The sequence below is a fragment of the Mustelus asterias genome, chromosome 14, assembly GCF_964213995.1.
Source record: "Mustelus asterias chromosome 14, sMusAst1.hap1.1, whole genome shotgun sequence".
Classification (NCBI taxonomy): domain Eukaryota; kingdom Metazoa; phylum Chordata; class Chondrichthyes; order Carcharhiniformes; family Triakidae; genus Mustelus; species Mustelus asterias.
The window spans coordinates 62,527,220-62,546,597 of NC_135814.1; the positions used below are offsets into that span (position 1 = coordinate 62,527,220).

Consider the following 19,378-nt stretch of genomic DNA (forward strand, 5'->3'; position numbering starts at 1 on the left):
TTTGTCTTCTGAGGAGGTCAGTGCGGTTTTTCGCTGTGGCGCGTCGGAACTGTCGATCGATGAGTCGAGCGCCATATCCTGTTCTTATGAGGGCATATTTCTGTGTCTGGAGGTGTCTGTTGCGATCATCCTCATCCGAGCAGATCCTGTGTATACGGAGGGCTTGTCCGTAGGGGATGGCTTCTTTAACGTGTTTAGGGTGGAAACTGGAGAAGTGGAGCATCGTGAGGTTATCCGTGGGCTTGCGGTATAGTGAGCTGCTGAGGTGACCGTCCTTAATGGAGATGCGTGTGTCCAAGAATGCAACCGATTCCGGAGAGTAGTCCATGGTGAGTCTGATGGTGGGATGGAACTTGTTGATGTCATCATATAGTTGTTTCAGTGATTGCTCACCATGAGTCCAAAGGAAGAAAATGTCATCGATGTATCTGGTGTATAGCATCGGTTGAAGGTCCTGTGTGGTGAAGAAGTCTTGTTCGAACCTGTGCATGAAGATGTTGGCATATTGAGGTGCGAATTTGGTCCCCATGGCTGTTCCGTGTGTCTGGATGAAGAACTGGTTGTTGAAGGTGAAGACATTGCGGTCCAGGATGAAGCGGATGAGTTGTAAAATTGCATCTAGAAACTGGCAGTTGTTGGCGCTGAGCACTGAGGCCGTTTACCCCAGTCCAACGCTGGTATCTCCACATCAGGGATTATAGGTAGCAGCATTGAATTGAAGATCTGTCGCTAATTTATTGTTTGGATATTTATTTCTTCTTTTGGACTGCAGTTTCAAACGAGTGAGACAAATAGCTCAAATGCTGATTTGGACCAGAGTTTCCGTGGAGTGGTAATCACAGTCGGATTGCCACTTTGCTCCTTTTTTTCTTAGTCTCACCGAGACCCCTGGCCTGGGCCAGATGGGAAATGTGCAGAGCACGGGCATCCTGAATCCATCCAATGTAGGGCAGCAGTGTTGGGTGAAGTGATGCCAAATTTCCCTTTTACACCATTAGTTGCCCTGAACCAGGTAAGTTTAAAGTCACTTAGAGAAGCCAGGGTAAGTGTGGTATGGGGTTATGGTTCTTGAGCTGGGCAGAGTTAGAGGAGGGATGGGGTTGGCATGTTGGGGGTGGGAGGGCTGCGGGCTAGGGTGGTCAGCTGATCAGAAGGAGGGATGTTGGGTGACCTTGGAGTGGTCTCGGGGGTTTGGGGAGGGTTGTGGGGCAGTGATTCGGATGGAGTTGGGATGGTCTGGCGTGTTGCTGGGGCATTGAGGGGTGAGGAGTGTGGTCAGTGGGATAACTGAGATATGGTCGCTGGGGAGTGTGGGTCAGTCGGGTGGGGGAGTGGGCAGTACTATAGGAGCGGGAAGTGCAACTAAACCTTCTAACTTTTGCTGGGTAATCAGCTAAGAGTCAAAACCATCCAAAATCTCAGATTAAAATCAGAGTATCAGATGGTTCCAGGTGCTGGGCAATTACCCACCTGTCGGTCAATTCACATGCAACTATTGCCTGGGGACTTCCAGGGGGGGGTTCCCCAATGCACCATCTGGGATACCTCCGGGTACGACCTCTTGGAGTCTGAAAATTTTGGACCAATATGCAACAAGTACTCTGCTCTAAGAACCAAATTTTGACGTGTTTTTGATAAGCAGAATATTGCGGATGCTGGCATCTGAAACTGGAAAACCTCAATGGGTCTGGCAGCATCTATCAGGAGAGAAACAGAGTTACCTTTTAAAGTCAGACACTTTAGGAACATTTAAGCGGTTATTGGATAGGCACATGGAGCACACCAGGATGATAGGGAGTGGGATAGCTTGATCTTGGTTTCAGATAAAGCTCGGCGCAACATCGTGGGCCGAAGGGCCTGTTCTGTGCTGTACTGTTCTATGTTCTATGTTTTAAAGAGCCTATGACTTCCCCTCTCCTTATGTTAGGATTTTTTTAACTTCTTGCCCCGTGTGGGTTTTGGTTGCACATTTCTCTGTGCAATACAGATTTGCTTGTTCACTTCCTGAATTTAATCACGAAAAAAGCTCCAGCCTCATATGCAAATAAGGGGCTAGGAATTCTGGAAATCACCTCTATATGGAAATAACCAGTTTGTAATCTTGACTAGAGGAAGTTATTCTTACAGTAGTTGAACACCAGGCCATCCATCTCCAGATCTGAGTCGAGCTTCGTAATAGCCAATGCCCCACACGAATGCATCTCTATGTAATCCAAAGTACCGACAAAGGGTGGCCTATGTCCCCTGGAGCGTAGGAGGCTGAGGGGTGATCTTATAGAGGTCTATAGATCCAGATCATCTGGATAGTCAATATCTTTTCCCAAAGGTAGGGGAGTCTAAAACTAGAGGGCATAGGTTTAACGTGAGAAGGAAGAGATACAAAAGGGTCCAGAGGGACAATTTTTTCACACAGAGGGTAATGAGTGTCTGGAACGAGCTGCCAGAAGTACTAGTAGAGGCGGGTACAATTTTGTCCTTTTAAAAAGCATTTGGACAGTTACATGGGTAAGATGGGTATAGAGGGCAAACATGGGCAATTGTTAAAGTTTATTTATTCGTTACAAGTAGGCTTGCATTGGCACGCCCATGAGGGGCGGCATGGTGACACAGTGGTTAGCACTGCTGCCTCACTACACCAGGGGCCCAGGTTCGATTCCGGGCTTGGGTCACTGTCTGTGCGGAATTTGTACGTTCTCCCCGTGTCTGTGTGGGTTTCCTCGGGTGTTCCAGTTTCCTCCCACAGTCTGAAAGCCGTGCTGGTTAGGTGTGTCGGTCATGTTAAATTCTCCCTCGGTGTACCCAAACAGGCGGCAGAGTGTGGCGACTAGGGGATTTTCACAGTAACTTCATTACAGTGTTAATGTGGGCCTACTTGTGACACAAATAAATAGACTTTAAACTTTTAACAATTGGGACTAGCTTAGTGGATAAAAACTGGGTGGCATGGACAAGTTGGAGCAAAGGGCCTATTTCCATGCTGTAAACCTCTATGACTCTATGTCAAAAACAACAGATTTAAATGCCTTCTCTCTGATTAACAACACTTCTAACTTTCCCATGGGTTTAGCCATTCTTACAGGTTTTTACCGGGGGATCTCGATGACAAATGATGGCTTGGCCAGTGTTCCCATGATTTTGTGCTCTTGTGTGGTCTAACCCCATTCGGGTTGGTGTGGTCATGTGGCAAGCTTAAACAAGGTCCGCTAATCTGGAGTTACCAGTAGGGAACTTCATTGTGGTATCATTCGATGGGATTTGTTATTCCGTTGGCGGGAATGGTTGAGAACTTCAACATAATCAGAATTTCCTGCCATCTGTATTTGACTCATTGCAACTTTGCTTTATGCCCAAAGAGTGATTTTAAAAATGGAGAGATTGTAATGATAAACCATTCCTCAGTATTGTACGAGTTAGGGTGGGATGCCAAACCTGAGGTTAACAGCTTCTAAAAATGTAAAGTTTCCATTCAGATATGAAATATTTTGAAGGAATTTTAGAATTCTGCTCTTTATTAACTGTGTTTTGAATAAGAGCTGTGCATTAGCTCATTTAGTACTGGGTGCTTCTGCATGATCTGTGGATGTTTATGACAATCTCATCACGTTTGAAAGCATTTGGCAAGTTTTGTATGTGATGGAGAGGCTTCTGTTCACTTTTTCTAGTGTCTCAAATGGGAGCAACTAAAAGGCAAACATGTCAAGCAACAGCCAAGTGCAGACTTTTTTCTAAGATGTAATGACATTGAAAATGCAATGGGACTTTGGGTTTGTAACTTGAGCTGTAGTTATGACTTGAATTCCTTCAGTTGTGCTGAGAAATAAAACCATAAATTGATGAAAATTGAATGACAATACAAGTGTATTTGTTGCTTCAAAACAAGTGATTTTTCTGTACGTTTCTAAACCTCTTTTTCCAGTAGTAGCTTGTAATGTGACTCAGGAAGGCTGACTTGAAAGGAACATACTTCATTACACAAAGCAAATTCAATCCACTAATGTGGTGTACGCACACAAGTCCCTGCCTGGGACTACAGTTTAGCAGGCCCAGTCCTTTTTCACCGCGACCACCATGGCCAAACCCTTTTGTTTTGATTTGGCATACTTCCTCTCTGCATTCACCAAAGTTCATGATGTGTACATGATCGAATGTCCTGTCCCATCATCCCAATGGTGCCAAAGTACTACTTCTATCCCATAGGGGGAGGAGACATTGGTTACAATGAGTGTTTTCAGGGGGCCATACTGGGCCAGTATATTTGTTGACAGCAATTGTTATTTGATATTTGCAAAGGCTTTCCCTTGTGGCATTTGCCACAACCATTTCTGATTTTTTAAAAACAGTACGTGGAGGGATGCCAACAAAGTCGCCAAGTTTGGTATGAGTTTTCCAAAGTAATTTATGAGACCTAGGAAAGGCCTCAACTCCCTTGTGTTCCCTGCTTCACGTTCTTTCTCTTGGGTGCAATCCATCCTTGTCAACTTTGTATCTGAGATACATTGCCTCGTTTTCCTGGAACACACATTTTTCCCTTTTTAATCAGATACCAGCATCAGAGAAAAGCTGTAAGACCTCCTCCAAACTTTTCAAATCTTGTTTTGCAGTAGCTCTTGAAATTAAAATGTCCAGATAGGCTGCCTCTCTGGGCACCCCTTGAAGGATGTTCTCCGTCACCCTTTGAAAAGTGGCACAAGCTGATGACACCCCATAGGGCAAACGAGTGTAATCATACAGTCCTTTGTGAGTATTTACGCTGATATACTTCCTGGATGACATTTCGAGCTCCAGCTGGAGGCAAGTGTGGCTCATGTCTAGCTTTGAAAATATGTGACCCCAACCAGCTTCGCATACTGGTCTTCTATGCGTGGCTTAGCGTATCTGTCTAAGCAGGAGGCTCTGCTGACCGTCAACTTATAATCCCCACTGAGACGGACCGAATTGTCAGGTTTTATAACTGGGACTACTGGCATGGCCCGTTCAGCAAACTATACTGGGCATATAATGCCAAGTTCTCCAGACGTTCCAATTCGGCCTCTAGTTTGGTTATCACATAGCTGGAACCCTAAAATTGGGAAGACAATACTTAAAATACATGATTGAAGTTTTGCCTGTCCATCCATTTCATTTGGGCCTGTAGACAGCATCTATACATACCTTCCAGATGTCCTTCCCATCACCTCACAGCAACTGTTTGCCTTTATCCCTGAGTGTCCTGGGACTTGCACCTGGTAAATTCGAATGTTCAGGTTAGAAAATTGTACAATCTTGATGAAGTTGAAAATATGCAATGATAGAGTTCGCAACAGACCAACCAAGCTATTAACTTTTGTCCTTTTTCCCCAAAGTCCTCTTTTTCTCTCCAAAACAAATTCTACCACATTTGGACTTGTTAATAGAGACACTGTATCCACTCTGAACTGCCCTCCTTTCTATCATTAATTCACTCTTTCTTCCTCTAAACCACCACGGTAGCACAGTGGTTAGCACTGCTGCTTCACAGCTCCAGGGTCCTGGGTTCGATTCACGGCTCGGGTCACTGTCTGTGTGGAGTTTGCACATTCTCCTCGTGTCTGCGTGGGTTTCCTCCGGGTGCTCCGGTTTCCTCCCACAGTCCAAAGATGTGCAGGTTAGGTTGATTGGCCAGGTTAAAAATTGCCCCTTAGAGTCCTGAGATGCGTAGGCTAGAGGGATTAGTGGGTAAATATGTGGGGGTAGGGCCTGGGTGGGATTGTGGTCGGTGCAGACTCGATGGGCCGAATGGCCTCCTTCTGCACTGTAGGGTTTCTATGTCTTCTATAATCTTTTTGTCTCGTCTTCCTCGATTGAACCTAGTACTCTTCTCTTCTCTCTCCCCCATGCACCACAAGTTCAAGTGGCACCCTCTTATCCCCCTTTTCCTCTTCCCTACCATTCTGGTAATCGCACTCCCGCCTCAATCTCGCATTCTTCTCCCCTGACCTCCACCCATCTAATCTCCCTCCGTTCATCAGGCCCAGACCCCACACCCCTGTTCATGTTGGCATTCTCCCTCTTGTTGTTTGTAACCCCAGCGCAGACATAAAAGGCTGAAGGGCCTCGTTTCATGCTGTAAAACTCTGTGACTCAGCTCCATGCCCTTTTTCCCTTATCTCTTGCCTCGTGACGTTGCTCTGGGGCTTCTACAGAAATCTTGTTATGGTTGCTGCTGTATGTCACAGTGATAAAATATATTTGCATATTGTGGGTGGAAATTCCTGATCTCTCCAGAACTCACGTCTATGGTAAGCAATTGTTTACAATCACTTTGCTTTACAGTAGCAATTACAGTAGAACTCAGGCAGGAACCTTTGAGCAGTGCTGGAGGGGGAAGCCTGCCCACTCTGAATTATATCTGTAACTGTGGATAGTGTGCTAATTTTTCTTTCAAAATGTTGGACTGGTCAAATGTGAACATGTGGTATACGTGTAAAGTTGATTTCACATAGCTTCTGTATAATTAATGCATTTGTGTTTCCTTGTTTATGTGATGTGAGTCATAGTCCAGTGCGTGCAAGTTGGGCCTTGCTTCTTTAGATACTCAAACACTTCAAAAAAGATCACTCTAGTCAAACTGGAATGTGCAAAATAACAAATGAGAATGTTAATTTGATTCCTTCAATAACTCACCAGAGACAGTAGAACCAGTGATGGCATTAATATCCAAACTATAAATAAATCTATCCGGTATGCCGAAATCAAAGAAACCCTACAGTGCAGAAAGAGGCCATTTGGCCCATCAAATCTGCACCGACCACAATCCCACCCAGGCCCTACCCCCATATCCCTACATACTAACCCGCTAATCCCTCTATCCTATGCATCTCCGGACACTAAGGGGCAATTTTAGCATGGCCAATCAACCTAACCCACACATCTTTGGACTGTGGGAGGAAACCGGAGCACCCGGAGGAAAGCCACTTTATCCAATAAAAAGGATAAAGCAATCCTTTCCAATGTTCAACTTTGTAAAAAATCATCTGACAATGAGACTACAGCTAATGAGATAAGGCACTTCAAACACTATTTTATGAGGATAGACAACAAAAATTCTATTGTGATATGATGTGCATGCACCTTTAAGGGTGGGATATGAGGTGCATGCACTTTTAAGGGTAGATATCTTAAATCACTGTCATTCATTAACACCTCACTAGGATGATAAATATTAGACCCTTGACTTGTCATTCTGCAAACTCCAGGAGTAGAGATTAGATGTAACGTACATTATCATCAACTAAAGAACCCACATTATTATTTTACCGATCCTTATGTATAATTAGTATGTTTATGTCAAGGCAAAGAAGAATGTAATTGACTATTTCTATGATACAAAAATTGCGTGAAAATAAAAAATGGCCAACTGGCATTTCCCCAATGCCAATCACATCTCTGAGAAACCATCAAAGCCCTACACATACACGAGTACTGCAAAGCAGTTTGTCTTTTGTTGTGCAGCAGGTAAGTGCAACAGCCATTCTGTTCACAGTAGGTTTTTGCAAGCTACAATGAGAGTAAATGTGTTCTGTCATTATTGGAGAGAATGATGGTACAAGTAATCGGGCATTGGTTCTTCACCATTCATCTGTACCACAGGCACAGACAGATGGAACCTCTGTTTAGCGTCTCACCCACAAGATGGCATGTCATACATCATAGCACTCTCTGCTTCACGGCAGTTACAGCTTACATTATGTGTTCAAGAATGGTGTTGAATGTGGAACCTTTTTGGCTGAAGTCACATATAACCAATCTAAAACTGTTGAGTTGGCACATTAATATCTGCCATTATAGGGGTGCTACCTGCAGCCTTCATTTACCCTGACAATCAGTTGCTTAAAAGATTCATGTGTTTGGATTTTATCTTTCTGTTGCTCTGGGAGTAATTGTTATTTTTGCCTTTGACTTGCAGGTTGATTTTCCACTGAAATAAAATTGTAGCTATGGAAGAGGCAGTTTTATCTGGATGTGCACATAGCTGGAGAAATGCTAAGGACAAAAGGAAGGCTTGGGCAAGAAGCAGAGACTCTTGGCAATTCTCTGAGACAGAAGACAGATGTGTTGCCACAGAGACCACAGAGAACAGTTCAGCTAATCTAGGAACATCAGGTGAAGGTAGGGGCTTTCTGGGCAGAGCATGCAAAAGATTTGTGTACTGTTTGATGGATGAATAATGTCATATTGTTGGTTACAGTAAGAGTTTTAACAACACCAGGTTAAAGTCCAACAGGTTTATTTGGTAGCAAATACCATTAGCTTTTGGAGCGCTGCTCCTTCGTCAGATGGAGTGGAAATTTTTACTCCATCTGACGAAGGAGCAGCGCTCCGAAAGCTAATGGTATTTGCTACCAAATAAACCTGTTGGACTTTAACCTGGTGTTGTTAAAACTCTTACTGTGTTCACCCTAGTCCAACACCGGCACCTCCACATCATATTGTTGGTTAACAGGGTTGATCCACATGTAGACCAAACATAAACTTTTTAAAAAAGTCCTTTAACTAGTTGTCTGGAATTACCTGCATAGATGTGTGTGCACATGTCTCTTCGTAGACTTAAGCATCTAATCCAACAGTAACATGGTCCACTCTTTAACTGCCCTTTTGAAGTAACTTAGCAAGCCAGTCAATTGAATACAGATCTTGCACGCACGCACGCACGCACCCTGAGAATGAATTTAAAAATAATGTTCCAAATGTCAGCTTTTTGATGGTCAGGAGGTGAGTCACTCACTGCAGAATTCCCACTCTCTGGCCTGCTCTTGTAGCCACAGTATTTATATGAATGAGCCAGTTAAGTTTAATCATAGGATCCTACAGTGCAGAAGGAGGCTATTTGGCCCATCGAGTCTGCAACGACCACATTCCCATGCAGTCCCTAGCCCCGTAACCCTACGTATTTACCCTGCTAGTCCCCTTGACACTAAGCGGCAATTTAGCATGACCGATCAACCTAACCTGCACATCTTTGGACTGTGGGAGGAAACCGGAGCAGACACGGGGAGAATGTGCAAACTCCACGCAGACAGTGACCCAAGCTGGGAATCAAACTTAGGTCCTTGGCGCTGTGAGGCAGCAATGCTAGCCACTCTACTGCCCAGGTCAGTGATAACCCACAAGATATTGATGGTGGGGGTTCAGTGATGGTAATGCGATTGACTATCATGGGGGGCTGGTTAGATTCTCTCTTGTTGGAAATGGTCATTGTCTGGCACTTGTGTGGTTTCACTGTTACTGCCACCTGTCAGCCCAAGCCTGAATCTTGTCAGTCTTACTGCATTTGGATATGGACTGCTTCAGTATCTGAGTCCTTGTTAAAGGGAGAGAATTACAGAATATTGTCTGCTGCCATCATGTCACAATCATCAGCTTTATTAATATGAGTGGCACATAGTGTAGTTCAGTCACAAAATACAAATGATTATTGTACGGTTGACTGAGTATTCACCTATTTGTGAAAAACAGTCTGAAAATTTCACACATGCCATTATAACTAATTGACGTTTTAGCAAAATCACTTGTAAAATAAATCTCAACAAAGGACCATTTAAATAAATAGCGCTGTGCCAGATGTTGAAAGACCTGAAGACTTAATGAATTACACTAGAACTGATTTATAAAGCTGGCTTTGAGGGCATTTAACACACATTCTATTGGTAAGAATTCCTTAATATCTGTTTGGCAAGGGTTTTTTAATGTATGTTAGGTATATTAAGGCATTTTAAAATGGGCAGTAATATATTTTCTTTCTGTTTAGAGTTGGTCATATCAAAATTAGTCACATGCTATATGCATAACCTTGGGTTTGATTGGATGCTTTTTCCATTGACTAGAAGGAGTTTTTATACCATCAGTATCTTCCAGGCTAAGAATTGCATACTTAGGCCAATCAGGTCTTCATACATGTGAAATATACACTTTACATCTTGATGACACATCTGTCCATGTGACAGGAAAAGTGCAAACAAATTAAATGATCTGGGTAAGATAGAACAACTTTTTTTACGTATTGACTTGGGTAGAATTCCTGTCTCGGAAACAAAATGTGGGTTTATAGGCACTTGACCACATCAGCTGGGATAAAAGTTCAATAGTCCATTTTGTGTCCCAAGATCTTGGGTATTCGCTATGAGATCTGATTCAGACTTACAAAGACTTGCAATACTTGAAGTTTACTGATATTCTTCAATTCTGTTTGCATTCACAATTTTTTCACAATACCTGGCCTGTTTTGAAATGATAATCTTAACTTCGCCATCTGGTTGAGAAATTGGCACTCGCTGGTCTGATGCCCAGCCTGATTTTACTTTGTATTGACCGTCAAATCGAACCACATCTCTCCCTGCCCCACCTTACTCTTGAGGTTAATGCCCTTTTTAGGTCTAAAGCAAACTTTTTGGTTTTTTTGCTCCAGCTTGGAACCAAGTGCCATTTTTAGAATGCAAGCCAGTTTCAATTGAGATGTACAGTTGTAAATAGAAGCAATCATTATTTCAAACTTGGACTACGTAAGTTTGCGGAAAGACATTTTGCCCAATCTTTGTTTATTCTCATTCTCTCCTTCTCAGAGGCACAGTGGTTAGCGATGGTGGACCTACTCTTTCAGAGATTTGATGCGGGTTAGATGGGCCAAATGGCCTCTGGTAGGGATTCTAAAGGTTCTGTCAGTATTTTCACTAAAGAACTGAGCATCGTTCCTCCAATTGATGCCTTCCACTGATATGATTTGATCTCCTCTAATGAATTTTCCTAAGTTATCATCAGGCTTCAGGCTTTGGGGTTAATTTTCAAAATGGAAATGCTGTGAAGAGCGGGAAGTATCAGCGAGCTGCTTGCCAAGTCAGCTGAGAATGCACCTTGTCAAGGTGAAAGATCCTATAGAAGGGTAGGATATCTATGATGGCAATAATGAATTGGAGTGACAGTGCTTAGGATGCCCATTTGTGAATGGCACCTGTCACCATCATATTTTGCTCTCGATCACTATTGAAGCAGCTCTTACCAGAATGACATGTAAATAACATTGTATGTAGACATAACATGGAGAGGTGGGATAATGCTCTCCCCTGTTTCTGCTCTGGTTGTTGCATGGGCACTTTACTCTGCTTTTTAATGTTGGTCATGATGTGGGGAGCACTTCAGCGGTCACGGGCATTCGGCCTCTGATATTCGGGTAAGCGTTCTCCAAGGCGGCCTTCGCGACACACGACAGCGCAGAGTCGCTGAGCAGAAACTGATAGCCAAGTTCCGCACACACAAGGACGGCCTCAACCGGGATATTGGGTTCATGTCACACTATTTGTAACTCCCACAGTTGCGTGGACCTGCAGAGTTTCACTGGCTGTCTTGTCTGGAGACAATACACATCTTTTTAGCCTGTCTTGATGCTCTCTCCACTCCCATTGTTTTGTTTCTTAAAGACTTGATTAGTTGTAAGTATTCGCATTCCAACCATTATTCATGTAAATTGAGTCTGTGTCTTTATAAGTTCTGTTTGTGAACAGAATTCCCACTCACCTGAAGAAGGGGCTTAGAGCCTCGAAAGCTTGTGTGGCTTTTGCTACCAAATAAACCTGTTGGACTTTAACCTGGTGTTGTTAAACTTCTTACTGTTTTAATGTTGGCACATCTTTTAGAATAGCCAATGTTTCTGGAATCATCTTGCACATAATGTGGGTAAAATGCATTGAGGTGTCCAATCAGTCATGATCAGATTGAATGGCAGAGCAGGTTCGATGGGCTGAATGGCCGACTTCTCTTCCTATAATTATTTCTTGTCCCATTGGAAGTTCTGAAGTGACAGGGTGAGGGCAAGAACTCTCCAACTCTGAGAACGTTTCAGCACAGCTGTTTGATTCTAATGCTGCAGACCAAATATCTCAACATCAAATGAGAAGAGTTCGCTAATCATAAATGAATGCAATATCTGAATAAATTTTTTTTTTGCAAATGTGGCAGGTCAACTTTCTCTTCCTCCACCTTGATGCACAGTGGGAATAGTGTGTACCATCTATAAAATGCGCTGCAGGAACTCACCAAGGCTCTTTGGACAGCACCTTCCAAACCCATGACCTCCACCACCTAAAAGACAAGGGTAACAGATGAATGGGAACACCACCTCCAAGTTCCCCTCCACTCCTGGAGATACACTTCACTGTTGCTGGGTCAGAATCCTGGAACTCCCTAATGATACTGTATATACATAACAAGGACTGCAGTGGTTCAAGAAGACAGCTCACCACCACCTTCTCAAGGGCAATTAGGATTTAGCGATAAATGCCGGCCTAGCCAGTGCTCACATCCCATAAACAATTTTAAAAAAGTAAATGGAATGATTTAGCTGCTTATGGTGCTTTGGTGAAACCTTTGGACTCCTGTGGAAACACTCTTACATTTGCCGGAACTTCAAAATATTCTGGGTATTTTGAAAAGCAGTATATTCTTATTGCTTGTGGCTATATCATTACAGATCTGTTTAGGATCTTTTACACGTCTCATAGTCAATCAGATTAAAACCACTTTACAGTGGTTTTAAGTTTTAACATCATAGTCTGGCTGCTATTTTACTAGTTAAGTGAAATATTACTCATTGCAAACACATGGGCAGCATGGTGGCACTGCTGCCTCACAGCGCCAGGGACCTGGGTTCGATTCCCGGCTTGCGTCACTGTCTATGCGGAGTCTGCACATTCTCCCTGTGTCTGCCAGGGTTTCCTCCGGGTGCTCCGGTTTCATCCCACAGACCGAAAGACATGCTGGTTAGGTGCATTGGCCATGCTAAATTCTCCCTCGGTGTACCTGAACAGGTGCCGGAGTGTGGCGACTAGGGGATTTGCACAATGACTTCATTGTGGTGTTAATGTAAGCCGACTTGTGACACTAATAAATACATTTTAACTTTTAAACACACAATTTGATATTTTTTGACAGAAAATGGCATATCAAATAAGAAGATTGAAATTTGGCTTCAAGATTGTGGGTAAGTTTTTCTGTCAGTGAAACATATTTTAAAAATACATCTATTAAAATTTCACTAAATACAGAAGTGCAGCAATTGTGGCAACTTTATTCTATTGTAATTTTCTCATTACTGTGTCAAATAATCTAAATTTAAACATGAATGTACACCAAACACTCCGATTTCATTTAACTTGGTGATTTTTTTTAGCACAAATGCCTTTCTATATTTGTGTTCCATCTTTAGACCATAGTACAAAGACTATTCAGCAATAAGCTAATGGAGTTTAAGGTCAAGGCAGTTCTCTGAAATGCAGTATAATATGCAATTCTACCCTGAGGATTTTAGAAGAGTTCCAAGAAACGATCGGATCATGTTGTTTGTTTATGCACTTGGTCATTTTCTAACAGAGCTTCGTTTGTGTTTAGTTTTCTTCCAGCATTCAAAGCATGATTTGATTCACAGTTTTGCTTAAGGGGGAAAGTTGGTTTCGTATCATGTTAAAACATGTTCAATAACAGAAGTAGTTGCGACAATTTACTATTTAATAAAAATTAGTGACCCTCAAGGTTAGCGCTGGCATTAATGGGAGTGTCCTAGAGTGGCCACATAAGAGACGAGCCACAAAATCTGCTTGGCTGAGCGGTGCTCTGGAGCTGAGGAATTCAGCGTATCCTGGCTATAGCATATCGTCCTGAGATCCTTTGGCTTTGAATCTGGGCTCGCATCAGTACTGAAGGCCCTTCTTCTCCTGTGACACGCCTATCTGCTCCCCTGCAAACACCCCACCCACCCCACCCCATACCACCTTCGATCACCTGTGGCCCGGGTCCCTCCCTCCATAGTCCCGGGCTTTGGGTGGGTGAAGTGCTGCCAGCAGCCTCCGCTCCCCCTGGTGCTGTTGGCATGAGGAGCTGCCAGCAGCTCATAGAGGGCGAGCCTTCTGGGCATCTCATTTGTGAGGAATGCCCAACTGTGGCACTTGATTCCATCAGACCTCCCCCACCAAACTGACGAATGTATACAATAACATTTTTTTAGGCAAATTAAAAAAACCTTAGCATTTAATTGGTAGAAAATGTGCAGTTACTCTCTGCAAATCTACTTGTGCTCTGACTGCAAACAATTCTATGCTAATATAAATCACTACTCCTGTGGATCACAAGCTTTTACATTAAGTTCTTAAAAGCAGTCATTTATTCATTCAAGGACTATTGCATTCAGCATACTTGCTGAAGATGAAAGAGCAGGTGGTAATCTGCATTGTGGCTGGAATGTCACCACCCCGCCCACCATGGAAATCGGAGTGGGTGAAGGGCAGACAGTGGGAAGTTCCATTGACCTTTGGTGGGATTTTATGATTTCGGGATGAACGAGGCCCTAAAATCCCACCGATTTTCTCCTTTGAGTCACTGGAAACGTGAAGAACCTCAGCTGCTGTATTCCATGAATCTTTCAGCCAATGAGCAATCAGCTTTGTCTCAGTGGTAGCAGTCTTGCCTCTGAATCAGAAGATTTATAGGTTCAAGTCTCTCTCCAGACACTTGAGCACGTCACATAGGCAGGTACTTCAGGGCAGTGCTGAGGAAGTGCTGCACTGCTAGAGGACCATGTTTCAAATGAGAAGTTAAAGCAAGGCCCCACCCACCCTCTGAGGAGTATTCATAGCACAATTCAAGGTAGTGTAAGGAATTTCTCCTGGTTTACTGGCCAATGTTTGTCCCTTATTTAACGCTTAAATTTGAATAGCTAGTTATTTAGTTTGTTGTTGTTTGTGGGACATTGCTGTATGCAAATTAACTACCATATTCCTTACAATCATGAATAATCCATTGACTATGTTACCAACAAGTTTATTTTCTTTTAGTGGTGAGTTTACATCATCTTAAACCCTTCACATTTTTTACAGAAGGCAACAAAGATCAAAATGTATTGTTGACCTTTCTCTTTTCCTCTTCTCCGGAGGACAGTATTGCACTCAGATTAACAATAAAATATAAACTGAATTATGCATACCATAGACTTTCCTAATATTTTAGGTAGTAAGCATTTTCAATTGATGTGTGTAACCAATGTTCACAAACATCTTTGGATGAAAATGCTACGTTATGGGTTACCGAACCAAAAAGCTTTCTTCTTGAAAAATGGATAAACAGGCAGTTCCCGGGTTACGAACGAGTTCCGTTTTTAAGTATGTCTGTAACTCGAATTTGTATGTAAGTCGGAACAGTTATAATAATAAATGGAAATGACACAAAACTGGGATTATTGTTTAATAATTATTTATATATATATATATATATGTGTGTGTGTGTGTGTGTAGGTATAAAAAACATCTGTACGTAAGTACGGGCGTTCGTAACCCGGGGACTGCCTGTATATCCCATTATGTGTGCATTTACAGCACAACTGCTGACTAGGTAGAGTAACAAAGACATTCTACTCATTCCTATAATGTCTGGGATCATTGGAGGCTGGATGTTGGCTCAGGATGCACATTGGATGCTGACATGCGGACCTCTGTGGGAATTCCCTGGGAATTTTGAATTTCTGATGGGCAATTTCCCTGCTGCCCGGGGCTCCCAGGTAAGAGTCAGAGACTTTGGACAGTTCTAACGCACTTACCTGGATAGTTTTCAGGAAATGTTAGACTCCTGGGTAACTAGAGAACATGGTAAGAAGTTTAACAACACCAGGTTAAAGTCCAACAGGTTTATTTGGTAGCAAAAGCCACACAAGCTTTCGGAGCTCCAAGCCCCTTCTTCAGGTGAGTGGGAATTCTGTTCACAAACAGGGCATATAAAGACACAATCTCAAATATGTCTTTATATGCCCTGTTTATGAACAGAATTCCCACTCACCTGAAGAAGGGGCTTAAGGGGCTCTGAAAGCTTTTGTGGCTTTTGCTACCAAATAAACCTGTTGGACTTTAACCTGGTGTTGTTAAACTTCTTACTGTGTTTACCCAAGTCCAACGCTGGCGTCTCCACATCATAACTAGAGAACAGCAACCCCCACCCACTTTCCCAATTTTTAAAAAAACTATGATCAATGGTAGTTTCATGGTCACCATTACTGAGACTAACTTTCAATTCCAATTCCATGAATTGAATTTAAATTCCACCAGCTGCCATGGTGGGATTTGAACCCATATCATAGCATTAGCTTGGGCCTTTGGATTACTAGTCTAGTGATGTTACCACTATGCAACTGTCTCTCCCTACAAAAATATAAATGTGTTGATCAAATGTTTATTGTACCCTTGCAGAGCACCATTAGGGGCATCTTTGGATGAACAAAGCCAGCTAGCATTGAAAGGTAAGTTTGTTTCTTACCAGTGGATGTTGTTTTGGATTGTAGAAAAGGTGCTCTCTTTTTTTTGTTCAGTGTCAAAGCTTAAAAATGTAACTTGCATAAAATAATTTTGACCTAAAGGCATTTTGGGAAAACTGAGTTAAAGCATTAAAAAAATTGACCCTGAGGCTTGTGACTGTCTCTACAGGTGCAGTTATAAAGAATGGATGCAGCTTTGAGGATGACTTGTCACTGGGTGCAGAAGGTGGGTGATAGTTTGTGATGGGTGAGCTGTACTAATACTTTCATCAGGCCCTTGTTGTATTCGATTAGCCTGGTAACTTTGTGAGTTACCATTTAAAAAGAAGTGTCGTTCATATGTTCTGTTTATACAATTATGAGTTGTTGCTGATGACTATTGTTGCTTACGGAAGCACTGCTGCTTATTAGGTTTCCTTAATGCTTCTTTAGCTGTTGCTTAAACATTGGCATTTGTAGAATGGCAAATGCTCATTTGTATAAGCAGGAACGTTTCAAGAACAATCTCTGAAAATGCCACTTTGGCATTTTCCACAGCTTACTTTAGAAACAGGTTTGAACTTTAGAGCAATACCAATTTTCTTTCCATTGCTATCTCGTGCCATGCTGCAAAATGCTCAGCCTGTTTTCAAACTGTTGCCTGTATCACTGAAACCACAGTTAGGAGATATGACATAAGGTGGTTTTACCTTCAAATGTTTCAATCGTTAAGATGAAGATCCACTTGTGCACACGTGAGCCACCAGTTCACATTTATTGGTGTCACAAGTAGGCTTACATTAACATTGCAATCAAGTGACTGTGAAAATCCCCTAGTCGCTACATTCCAGCACCTGTTCGGGCACACTAAGGGAGAATTTAGCATGGCCAATGCACCTAACCATCACGTGTTTCGGACTGTGGGAAGAAACCGGAGCACCCAGAGGAAACCCATGCAGATACGGGGAAAATGTGCAAACTGACTGCACATAGACAGCGACCCAAGCTGGGAATCGAACCCCTAGATCCCTAGCGCTGTGAGACAAAAGTGCTAACCACTGTGCCACCGTACCACTCTATAGTACTTGTTTAGTACCTGTGTAAAAAGTTGAACATATGGAGACCGAGCTTTGTACAGTTTAAAACCTGTTTTGCTTCTTTTTGATAGTTTGTTATAATCCCAGCCCTAAACTAATCATCCTTTCGCTCTCAAATGGCATTTCCAAATTATGCAGCAGCTATGCTTGAAGTCTCTGAATGAGGTTGCTAGTTTATGCAGGTTTAGAGCAAGATTAGGGACTCTTTTGTGTTGTGATTTATGCAAAGCTATGCAATGGGTTTAATATTAGGGCCTTTGCATCACTGTGTGGAGGTGATTTTCATCCCATGAATCAGAGCTGGATTTTACCTTGAACACAGGAGAAACTCCGAAATGGGGGAAATTATGAAAGAGAATCTGTGATCAATTTTTTTTTTCATTCACGGGATGTGGGTGTCACTGGCTGGGCCAGCATTTGTTGCCCATCCCTAATTATCCTTGAACTGAGTGGCTTGTTCAGTCATTTCAGGAGGCATTTAAGATTCAACCACATTGTCCTCTATTGCCACGTGGCACATCACCATCTCCAAGAACTGTTTAAAACTGCTTGCCAAGTGCTTGGAGCACTAGTTAAAACCTGGTTGTCCCTCCCATAATTAATTGTTTTTCTATCTTAACTTTTGACTATGTGCAGGATATTCTGGAGGGTCTGAAAATAGATAAATCCCCTGGTCCGGATGGGATTTATCCAAGGATTCTCTGGGAGGCAAGAGAAGTGATTGCAGAGCCTCTGGCTCTGATCTTCAGGTCGTCGTTGGCCTCTGGTATAGTACCAGAAGATTGGAGGTTAGCGAATGTTGTCCCATTGTTTAAGAAGGGGAACAGAGACTTCCCCGGGAATTATAGACCGGTGAGTCTCACTTCTGTTGTCGGCAAGATGTTGGAAAAAATTATAAGGGATAGGATTTATAGTTATTTGGAGAGTAATGAATTGATAGGTGATAGTCAGCATGGTTTTGTGGCAGGTAGGTCGTGCCTTACTAACCTTATTGAGTTTTTTGAGAAAGTGACCAAGGAGGTGGATGGGGGCAAGGCAGTGGACGTGGTATATATGGATTTTAGTAAGGCGTTTGATAAGGTTCACCATGGTAGGCTTCTGCAGAAAATGCAGATGTATGGGATTGGGGGTGATCTAGGAAATTGGATCAGGAATTGGCTAGCGGATAGGAAACAGAGGGTGGTGGTTGATAGTAAATATTCATCATGGAGTGCGGTTACAAGTGGTGTACCTCAGGGATCTGTTTTGGGGCCACTGCTGTTTGTAATATTTATTAATGATCTGGATGAGGGTATAGTTGGGTGGATTAGCAAATTTGCTGATGACACCAAAGTCGGTGGTGTGGTAGACAGTGAGGAAGGGTGTCGTAGTTTGCAGGAAGACTTAGACAGGTTGCAAAGTTGGGCCGAGAGGTGGCGGATGGAGTTTAATGCGGAGAAGTGTGAGGTAATTCACTTTGGTAGGAATAACAGATGTGTTGAGTATAGGGCTAACGGGAGGACTTTGAATAGTGTGGAGGAGCAGAGGGATCTAGGTGTATGTGTGCATAGATCCCTGAAAGTTGGGAATCAAGTAGATAAGGTTGTTAAGAAGGCATATGGTGTCTTGGCGTTTATTGGTAGGGGGATTGAATTTAGGAGTCGTAGCGTTATGTTGCAACTGTACACAACTCTGGTGCGGCCGCACTTGGAGTACTGTGTGCAGTTCTGGTCCCCACATTACAGGAAGGATGTGGAGGCTTTGGAGAGGGTGCAGAGGAGGTTTACCAGGATGTTGCCTGGTATGGAGGGGAGATCCTATGAGGAGAGGCTGAGGGATTTGGGATTGTTTTCGCTGGAAAGGCGGCGGCTAAGAGGGGATCTTATTGAAACATATAAGATGATTAGAGGTTTAGATAGGGTGGATAGTGATAGCCTTTTTCCTCTGATGGAGAAATCCAGCACGAGGGGGCATGGCTTTAAATTGAGGGGGGGTAGTTATAGAACCGATGTCAGGGGTAGGT

General features: G+C 42.9%; 1 protein-coding gene across 5 annotated transcripts in view; it reads left to right on the top strand.

The window, feature by feature from the left end:
- itprid2 (ITPR interacting domain containing 2) overlaps window positions 1–19,378 on the top strand; it is a 166,584-nt gene that overhangs the window by 71,480 nt on the left and 75,726 nt on the right. For 3 of the 5 annotated variants that reach the window (XM_078228510.1, XM_078228512.1, XM_078228511.1), the window contains exons 2-5: window positions 7,925–8,127; window positions 12,940–12,988; window positions 16,236–16,285; window positions 16,470–16,526. In XM_078228510.1, coding sequence (XP_078084636.1) covers window positions 7,956–8,127; window positions 12,940–12,988; window positions 16,236–16,285; window positions 16,470–16,526 — 328 coding nt within the window. In that variant the 5' untranslated portion in view covers window positions 7,925–7,955. Of the gene's footprint in view, window positions 1–7,924; window positions 8,128–12,939; window positions 12,989–16,235; window positions 16,286–16,469; window positions 16,527–18,097; window positions 18,165–19,378 lie in introns of those variants that run through there. The other 2 variants (XM_078228513.1, XM_078228514.1) reach the window with 2 other exon arrangements.